The 11037-nt window shown below is 39.3% G+C and overlaps 1 protein-coding gene across 1 annotated transcript; it reads left to right on the top strand.

Annotated features, from left to right (window-relative positions):
* The first annotated feature begins 84 nt into the window (after nt 1–84).
* Nucleotides 85–8119, top strand: unm_hu7912 (un-named hu7912). The gene is made up of 2 exons (XM_035657643.1): nt 85–305; nt 3524–8119. Exon 2 carries the CDS (start codon nt 3576–3578, stop codon nt 6786–6788), a length of 3213 nt encoding a protein of 1070 aa, XP_035513536.1. The 5' UTR covers nt 85–305; nt 3524–3575; the 3' UTR covers nt 6789–8119.
* The last annotated feature ends 2918 nt before the right edge of the window (nt 8120–11037 follow it).

Genomic DNA, 11037 nt, shown 5'->3' on the forward strand with positions numbered 1-11037 from the left:
ATAAAAACACGCACAACCACGCCCCCAGAGGCACGCGCACAAGCGCAGGCTGAGACACACCTCCTCCTTTCCCTCCATCACACACAAACACACACACACACACTCTCAGGAAGGCATAAGCGAGTGTGAGAGCGTCGCTGCTGAAGCAGACAACATGTAAGGCAGCATGAAGGACGGCTCGGCTCCGGGAGGCTCACGGCAGGTGCGGGAGCGGTGAAGCTGCACCTCGGGAGGCGCGGGTGGAGGGGGGACAGCCTGCCTGCTTCACCATGTCCACCGCATCCGATCCACTCACTGGCGACACGGTAAGGCCCCTCGTCCACTCGCGAAATCTCCAAAAATAAAACTTCGCCGAACTCATTCTCCCTTTCTGCTTCCCGCCGGCCTCTGTCCTGATCTGAACCCTCTCGTTTCCTCGCAAATGATGTCATTCATTCCGGGCTCAAAGGCATTAGGTCAGCCACAAAGGATGGAGGGCCGTCCGTGCCGCAGCACCAAAAGAAAAGGGGTGCTCAAGTGCGTTGGAGCAAGTGTTTGGTAACGCTTGAGGGCTGAATGCGCCTCGGTGTGGCCCCGCAGGGAGGCATCTGCATCACGTTTGTTATTGTCTGGAAAACCCTGCGAAGAGAGGGTAGAATACAGTCTTTCAAGTTGTTTTTAGTTCCAAATAGGCAAGCAGATGAATAGCCCAATTAATATGAGAGTGCGTGTAGAACCATAACCTCATACCACAACATTATAGCACAGGAAAATGCTGCATTTGGGCTCTATAAATAGGCTTTTACAGCCATATGAATGGTACATCCCTTGAAAAGACCAAGATAAAGTCGCACTTGTGTGTCCCAGATGGATTTTGCCCACACAGAGAACATTAAGGCAGTTCACATTGATCATGAGTCCATGTTTTCAGACTGTGCCCTCAGTGTGCAACTCCAGGAGTGTTTCATGGTTTTCTTTGCTGTGTGCTGTAGCCATGGAGACAGTATGTGGCATGTGGTTTTATACTGCTAGAAAGTGTAGTCCCTCTATTGAAGAAGAGCCTTAGAGCATGAAGATGAGTAGAGGAAGGAATGCATCCATTAAGTCAGTCTAAGCATCTGGTTTAATCTTAAAAACAAATCTGTTATCTTATCTTTCTCTTATCCTTAATCCCAGATCAGTGTGATCAAACACATTAACGCTTTTCCACAGAAAAAGCGGCATAACATTTCGTCAGGGACTTAGAAGTGCGTGTGCGGTGGTCAACAGTGACCTATTGTAGACCTAGATAATTAATTCTGATGTTTTATTAATGGCTTAAGGCATTTATATAATGTAGCAACCCTATTGGGGTTTGTGTATTAGCTGTGCAGAGCTATTTTTACTGTATCTTTGTAAACCCATCGTTACAACAATAGTGGGAGCTATTGTTCACAAGCATTAATGTATTAAAGCTGTGTGGTAGATTGCGGTAGTGAACTACTCCAGGGCTTCACTGACTTTTTCATGTCAAGGACCCCCACAATAGATACACATTAGACCACAGACCCCCAATTTGAGAGGATGCTGTCTAAAGGAATCGCCTTTAAATATTGTTTTTAATCTTTAGGTTTGAAAATAATAAAGTCTCTTTAGTCAAACAATGATCAAACTGATCCACGGACCTCATTTTGAAAACCACTGAACTACTCACACACATCCTGCACCTTATATGCCTATTTTTATACTGTACAATGAAATGAAGCCTTGCCATCTTGCTGACTCCTCAACTCATTCATTTAACCTCTATGATGATTGAAAGTACGATGGAAGTAACCTTTTCCCCTATTTAGCGGAATATAGTAACTTCAGTACCCCCAAGTGACCCAGAATTAGTCCCAAATTGTATTCATATTATAATGACATTCAGAGCTGTTGATTAGACATTAGTGACCACAGTCCCAATAGCGATAGAATAACTGGTAATAGTACAATATGTACCGTACTACAATCTGTTCTTTTTCTCCCAGCAGACTCTTAGGAAAAAAATATTTTCTACAGGAGTTGAAAAGATGGGAAAATGTGCACGTATACTACAGTGCATTTTCTCCCTAGATTGTTAGAACAAATGTGGAATTGTGAAAGCAAAACTGAAACCTTTGAATTAGTTTTACATCTGAAACACTCAAGGAAAAGCTGATACTGTATATACAATTGATTATCCTAAATTTAGGTGATTCATCTTGCTTAAACATTGATCTGGTACAAATTTGCAGTGTTTTACCCGCTGGTACCCTTCATGCAGATCTAGATTTCTTCTTTTAGAGGTATTTTAAAATTAAATAAATAATCCTTTTATGCAACTGTAGCTTCCATGTTACTTTTTATTAAGGGGAGAAAAATACACACACAGGTGTCTTTAAAACAAAAAAAAAAATCTAAGAGGCCAAGCTAAAACAGTGAATAACAGTGTTGGTTAGTCTGTCGAGGTTGGTCTTGTGTGAACAGACGTGATATTTAGGTGTGTTGTGGAGACATGACAGCGAGATGGCTGGTCAGTCCTCTCTCTTCACGATGAACAGATGGTAACTCAGGGTTAGCCTGTGGGTGGGTGCCAACAAGAAAGCCCATGTGTGTATGACATATAAATCCATTGTTGGTTTTGTTCATGATCATATTTGAAGGCCTAAAAAAATACTATGAATGTTCTTTAAACTGAGATTAACAGCAGTTGTCTGTATATTATTTATTTATAAGATATGAATAATTCAAACAGTAGAACACGGAAATGCTTTGTTGAACTGCATTCCTTGAGAATTTAACAGTATAGTCACTGTCTAAAACTCAAATGAACTTTTAATTATAATTTTGTTTAATTTGAATGTCTCTAATATCTAATTTGTATATAGATTACAGGATTTAATGGTAGACCAAGACATACTACAGTAATGCAATAAAATTATTATAATTTCTCTTAGATTATAGGCTATTTAATAAGAAATAATTAGCTTGTGATATTAGCTTGTGATATTATTGGCTCCAATTGTGTTAATCTTTCAAACAACTTTTTGAGTAAAATTCAAAATAAAGATTTTTTAATAATATAATTTATAGTTCTAATTTCTTGCGAGTAATGTTTTTCAGTTTCTTTTAATAAAAGAAATGAAGTATGGCAGTATAGTTGGCAGTGAAATATGATGTGAATAGCTCATTCTAGCATGCTGTGTTTCCAGTCTCATTAGAAGTAAAAATGAACTCAAATAATGACTGGTTGTCACATTGCTCGGATACAATGTTGTATTGTGGCTGGTATGAATTTAACTTGGTTGGTAAATCAGCAACTACATCTGTTACATTCATACACAGTCATCACTTACATTCAGATTCAGTCCTATAGATGGTTTTAAATAAAAAGTATTAAAATGATATGATGATTGATTGTTACACAACTTAATTTACAAACAACTTACAGTCTGCCTCTTTTTAGCAGAACATTTATCTCACATCTATACATTTAAATTGCACTGAAGTGTATTTGTTTTCATTTATGTCTTTCTTTCCACAGGCTGTGTTGATCTTGAATCACACTGAATGGAGAGCATTGAAGTTCCTTTAAGATGACACGGACGCATCCCCCTGATATACTGGCATCGACTCTATATCGGGACTTTACTCTAAATCCCCTTACTGACCACTCCATTTCTCTCCACTCCTCCCGGCAATGTGACTTAAAAATGATCGACAAACCAGAAATCATCAACAAAAGACACTGCCGTAGCTTTGACTTCATTGAGTCACTGGATGACCCGCAGTCCTTCTCTTCCTCAATGGAGTACCCTTACAAGAGGACTGAGCATCAGACATTAAACAAAGATGTTATGTGGAATGGACTAGATCAACCGGGGCACCTTCGCTTTTCATCTCCAGATCTGTTCAACACCAGGCAGTTCCAGCAGCACACCACCCAGGACAAAACCAGCCATCTTACATGGTCAGATTCTAAAAAGAGAACAAGATCTAAAAGCGCTCCAAGAATTAAGGCCACCCTCACTCCTGTGCCAATCTCAGTATCTCCTCCAGGAGCCGGGAAGGGGAGGGATGCACCTCAGGCTGCATCAGATACCTTAAGGACTTCTGAAACACATCGAGAATCCTACTCCTCAAACAGGGCTTTTTTGAATGATGTGCATCCTATCAAACTGCAACCTCATTCTCCCCTCTATGTCTCAGACTGTTTTGAGGAGAATAAGCCAGATAAACCAGCCATAACCCCTCATGTCAGGTGCCGTGTGGACATTAAACCAGATGCTGCTGTACTGCAGCACACATCTAGACAGGTTCCCAATGTACGGACAGATCATCTTTGGCAGAGATACTCCCAGGCCAGTAGCAGTAGAGGTTTGTATGTACCACGACAGATTGTCTCCTCACCAACGCCCACTCCAAGCGAATGCTACAGTGGAGATTTTAGACAAGGATACCACTATACCACCAGCATGTCACCCATCTCTTACCAGCATCTAGACATGCACAGAATGCCATCGCCAACAGCACCATATCTGAGTCAAGAACAAAGAGCTTATTCAAATCCTAACATACCAACCAAATTTTTCTATACAGAGGACCCTGTTCGGTACCCAGTCCATCCCTATTCTAGAGCATACTTTCAGGATGATCGATCCAGTCTAACCAGCCATGGAAGTACAATGACCAGTCAGTATGATCCAAGGACTCGATGGGTGCACACCCTTCCTGTCAGGTCGTATTACACAGACCACCTTTCCAACAGAGAGCCAACACACTCTGTATATAGTAGACCTTACTCCACAAGCGAGGCAGGGTCATACTTTTCCCAAACTCCACTGTCTAGACCTTACTATGGAGAGGACAACCGGTTCAATCCATACCATATGAGTAGCTCAAGGTTGTTTTATTCAAAACCGTACAGCTCTCCTGATGAGCAGTACTTTCCATCAAGGCCATATCATACTGAGGGTCGCCGACGCCCTCGGATGTCCCAGGCCTTTTCAGATGACTGGTATCGCTCGAGTATATCTGGATACTCTAACCAGTCCTCTCAGCACACACCACCGAGAGTGAGGCAAGACCCTAGTATACCCCCGTGGTTTACTAACAGCTGTGTGGAGACAAGTAGACTTGGAGCAGAGGTCAAAAACCACTCCAAGTCTTGGGACAATATTTTGTATCCACGGCATGACAGAGAGCAATCAGTACCTCGTGGACGAAGCTATGAGAACCTGTTTTACCAAGCAAGGCATGGAGCGGCCTCTGATATTACATCTCAACCTGTCATACTTAACCTCTCAAGTTCACCGAGGCGCTACGCTGCGCTTTCGCTCTCTGAAACCTCGCTAGAGAGGGGCTCAAGCAATCCATGGAGGAATACCAAGAGTGGGCACTGGTTTGTAACTCCTGAGATCACCATAACAGACAACGACTTAAATGCAGGCAACAGCAAGCGGCGTGATGTGCACTCTGTCAGCTGGGATTTGTTGGATGGTGAAAAGACGCCATCCCCGAAAGTAATGCATCAGAAGCAGTCATCCAACACAGCGGACATAAGCAAAGACAGGAAACACAACAACTTCTCCCTCCAGCAGAGTCTAGAGCAACTGGACGAACTCTTAGCTGATTTGGTTGTTGATTACAAACCACCAACGTGCAGAAAGTCAAGCGAAGACCTTTTAGACCAACTAAAACAGCTGATTACTGAAGACGATGACAAAGACAGAGGATCTTCTGGACTTGAAAACTTAGGATGTCTGAACACACAGCTCCCATCCTCCAAATCCAGCCCTGACACAATCAAAGACCCTGATAGTGGATGTGATGCTTTACAAAGGAGTGCAGAAGAATGTTCTCCAGACCACAGCACAGATGAAGATGACACTATGGTGTGTGCTAACAAGAAGTGCAACCGGTCTGAAAGCATGTTCAACGCCTGCTTGTACTTCAAATCCTGTCACAGTTGCTACACCTTTTACTGCTCACGAAACTGTCGCAGGGATGACTGGGAGACCCATAAAGAGACCTGTCTGTACGGTCGTGTCAACAGTGTGTGTCGACACACTCTTAAGTTCTGCAGAGAGAATTCAGAGATCCACAAAGCTTTCTCTCGCGTTGCTAAAGCTGGCTATCTCTCCAGAGGGAGAGGCGTTCTCTTTCTGGGTTTTGCTAATCCAGAGACAGCTGACAACTTCCTGCAAGTTGGGCTTGAAAGCCTCCTCATGTCTCCCACGTACTTATCTCTCAGAGAGCTGGATGGCTTCAAGGACAACCTAGGTGAGTACTGCAAGGAGCTGCAGCTTGCAGGTAATGAGTACGACCCCAATGAATGTTTCCTTCTGAATGTATCCGTAGCTGTCGGTGAACTAGTGCCTAACAGACCTTCACCAAGGGTTCAAGCACCAACAGTTCGAAAATATGCAAAGGTATCCTTGGCCTCCTCAAGCCCTGACAAAAAGGTACTCAAGAAGGATAGTGAAATGGAAACTCTCATCCTCACTCCGCCTCCGGGCACACCGGACATTGACAAAGAGGGGGAGGAGGGAAGAAAAGCCAGAGAGGTGTGCTTTGTCAATATCCAGCGTGAGCTCAGGACCAGGGGAGTCTTCCTTCGTCACGAGTACCCCAAAATCTATAATCAGCTGTGTGAGTTTGTGGAGAGCAACAAAAGGTTCACTCCAACTACAATTTACCCAATAGATAAGAGAACGGGGAAACAGTTCATGTGCATGATCATGGCTGCATCCGAGCCAAGAACACTGGACTGGGTGGGTACGCCTCATCTCTTGGATGATATTATATAGTATAGCACTAAATAGTAATGATAATGATGTCAGCACCACTAAATGTACATACTGTAAATACATGGTGTGGTTTAGCAAATTGAACATTGGTATGAAAATATGTGTACATATGTGACCAATCTCTCTTTCTGTCTCTTATTTCTCTCGGATGCCACACACATACAAACACTCACACACACATACACTATATACACACATTTTTAAAGGTTGCCCTATGTTGTTAATGGCTTCTTTTGATCCTGTTGCACTCCGAAGAGTTAATAGCCTGCATGTAGACTAGGCACAAACCCAGTTATCCAGGTGTTTAAGATGTGAACATGTATGATCTGTGCAGTTTCTGCAGACAATGTATGAAGCACACAATATTTATGGAGTACACATCTCATTGCCACCACATAATAGTAGGCACAGCCAGGTCTCATATTGTAACAGTCATCCACTATTGATTTCTCCAAAAATGTTATATCAGAAATTTATATTATAACTTGTTACAGTGGTTGTAATATTACAACTGTTTATTAGTACGTAAGTATTATTTCCTAAGTATACTGTAGTTGTGTGGATATTTTTTTTTATTATTGCTATATTAGTTATTGTTTGATAGACAAAGAAGTACAATCAAACCACCTATTTGTTTTCCCACTTGATTAAGATTTTCAGTTGGAACTTATTTCATCTTGTGATAAGATTTGATGTCATTCTTGTATAAATTGCTTTGTTTGAAAGTGGCCTTCAGTCGAAAAAAAAAATGCATTTGACACAAAGCAATGTATAGGTTTAGCTATTTCTAAAGGCTTGACAGCTCTTGACTTAGGTTGTTTGAACTACCATTGTAAATGAACAATTATTTTGCTCAAAGCATGTTATTTATATTCAGGTATTTTAATATGGATATTGCTTATAATTAAATTTATTATGTTAATGAGATACCATTTGATGCTTAGAAATGTAAGAGGTATATATATTGAATATTAGATAATTTGAACATCATGACCTTGAGACCTTATTGTAACTAATACCACAGTATGTTCTTAAACAATATGCAATAAAAGAGCAACCTTAACAACTATATTGTAAAATCCTATTTTATTATTAATATTGAATAATCCCTTGGAGCCAAGAGCTGCAAAGACTTTGCACTAAAACATAAATGATAAAATGAAAATGTTCCTAACACAGCTGCAGCACTGATATGATGATATGCCTGCTTCCATTGCCATTGTTGACTAATCTAAGGTTGCTCTTTTACTTGATTATATATATCTTTGTGCAAGACCTTCCTCAACTTTATATTTTGTGATGTTTATAACCCATATATATATAAATATATAATAAATGGAATTTAACAAGTGAACTCGTGGCTTTGCATTTCTCTTCCTCAGTATGCATTAATATATCATTTGTGCATTTGAACAGAAGGGTAAATAATACAGTTCCCATCAATAGGATTTATATACACATTGATCAGCGTGCCTGAAGACATCACCTTGCCTGTTTTTCATACATTGTTTTATGACACATACAGAAGTATTCAAACGAGAAAAATATAAATCAACCCCCTCCCTTAAAAGGCAGAAATGTATGTATGTTGCATAAGAATAAGAACTATTTATTTGGCTTTTTATTAAGAGCAAAAACTATATCAAAACACAAAATTGATCAGATACCATCATGGCACCAAGATGCCAGTATACAGTCATCATCTTTTACAGAATTAGAGGCAAGTAATGTTTTAAGAAACAAAAAGTAAATTAAATGAGTAAATTGTAGTCAAGACATGGTATTTGTCAGAACATTAGTTGCTGCCTAATAAAAGCCAGAACAATAACTGTGCATTCCTCCAGTTCCTGTTTCATTGTCCTTTCTGCTGAGGCACTGGTTTGAGTCTTAAAATTGCTGATGCGTGGGAGATTCCTCCGTCCTTCCTATGAGTGTGCTGTAACATGTCTGATTCATGTTACTGTAACATGTTGCTTACTCAAGGATTTACAATGTTTTCTTCTGTTATTAGACCACCACCTAGTGGGATAATGCATGTATTACGTTTTTTTTATCTATTATGAGCAGCACTTTACCAGTGATTATGTCTATAATTTATTCAATTGGACCACACACAATCTCACACACACACACACACACACACACACACACGAACACACCTGTTTATTATTCATTAAGACAGTGTATTAATAATGCCTTATATTTGCATTCTGCTCTCTTTATTGAAAACTTTCCCTTCAAATTATCAAAATGAAAAACATGAGGGCTTTTTGTTTAGCCTGTGTTATTGTACTACATTGTAATATAACAGAACTGTCAGGGGATGAAGTTCGGGTAAATGTGCTGCGTCATTCGCCTTTTGAACCAGTGTAGCACTGGATACTAAGAAAACGCACCTCAGTCAAAAAATGTGTTCCAATTCACTCAATTATGGACAAGCTTATGTTGACAGTGTAGTGTTTGTATCACTCTTTTAATTTCCTGTAAATGTATAGATTAATATGATTTACCTTCATTTTATATTTATTTATGGAACTTTATAAATGAGAATGAAATTAATAGACAGTTGCATTCAAATGCATTAATAATATACATTCATTTGCTGAATCATTATCTAATAGGTCAGCCCAATAGGTATACCATTTTTTATGTCAGGTGCCCACATGAACATATATTAATCTGAAGCTAATATGATGTTTTAACAGATTTCCTTTAATTCAAGTGGATATATTCCAAAGTCTTATTAGTACAGTAGTAATGGCCGGTATGAACGGGAGGAATGATTACAGCCAGCAAAGCCAATTTCAGTGCTCAAATGGGCAATTGATGTTTGAAAAATTGTGAACCTATCCTTTAAACAGCTTGAATATTTTCTTGTAACTCTGCAGCACCTAAAGCCAGGAGAGTACAGTAACAGAGTTGTGAAATCAGGTTCAGTCAGCTTTATTTACAAAGAACATTTGAAACTATATTATGATGGCATAAAGCACTGCACAATTTCAATACCCAAAAATTAAAAACCCAAAATACAGTAAAAGAGTAAAATGATTATAAATGGCCTATGTGGACACCACAAAAACAAAACAGGAAGAATTCAGTTAGATATAAAATCCAGAGAGAGGATGAGCTATTGTCCTTTTCATTGCTTTACTATGGGATGCAGCCCCTACTCTGATGAATCTCAGGGGCATTTCTTTCATTGTTTGTCAGCTCTCAGTGGTTGGCAGGATCATATGTCTCATTTCTCAATATCATGCGCTTCATAACAGTTTTATTTTGAGAGAGGGCATACAAAGCGACACTTTGGCCAGGATGGTTGCCAATAAATTCAGCCTGTGCCTGAGATACAACTGCTATTAGTACATTAAACTATATTTTTACAAAATAAATACATAAAACAATAATCTAGTTCCCAAGGGTGAATCTAGATAAATATTCATCACAGGAATATCATCCATCATCAAGCGATACATATCATTACTTTCTTGGAAAAGCCCCCAAATTAGGATATTTTAGCTCAAAAGCATTACATTATTGTGACACATTAGTAAAGCATTGGATAGAAATATCTAAAGGTGGCATTAGAAATATATAAACTGTTTTAATTCCAATTTTTTCCAAATACATGTCTTTTTTCACTGGACTTAAGCCTGCCACTAGTCTACAATGTGGCCATAACAGATGCTTTAGTTAGTTTCCGTTTAATTAATGTGTAAAATTTGAAAGCAAACTGGGGTGGCAGTTGAGGTGACTAGGCCTTTTTTAGGTGTGGCAGCTTCCAACCAATTCCACACTTCTAGACCTGCCCCTGCCAGTGCTTCAAAATTACTTGTGTGACACATGATCAAGGCAGACTGACACTCGGGTATTTACAGTATTCAGGGTCAAAAATCTTACTAAGTATAGAAAGAATATGAAAAAAACAATGCTGCTATAGAACCATAATGACAAAAAATACATTTTGATGTTTCAACGAATGTGTACACTAAACTAATTTTAACCCATAAACAACCTCGAATTAAGCATATCAAGACATTTTCAAGACATTTGAAAGTGGCAATGATTTTGTGACTGACTGTGAGTAGGCCTTGTGTAGTTTTAAACATTATACAGTAAGAGAAGACATACAGCATGTGAATCAAAAAATCACAAAAGACTGGGTTATACTGTTTACCAATTTAAACAGCTGTAGGATTTTCTTTTTTTTTGGAAATTACGAGAATAAAGTCGTTTTAATGAGAAAAAAGCT

Source organism: Morone saxatilis, unplaced genomic scaffold (assembly GCF_004916995.1).
Source record: "Morone saxatilis isolate NCDOM2014 unplaced genomic scaffold, NCSU_SB_2.0 Contig16, whole genome shotgun sequence".
NCBI lineage: Eukaryota > Metazoa > Chordata > Actinopteri > Moronidae > Morone > Morone saxatilis.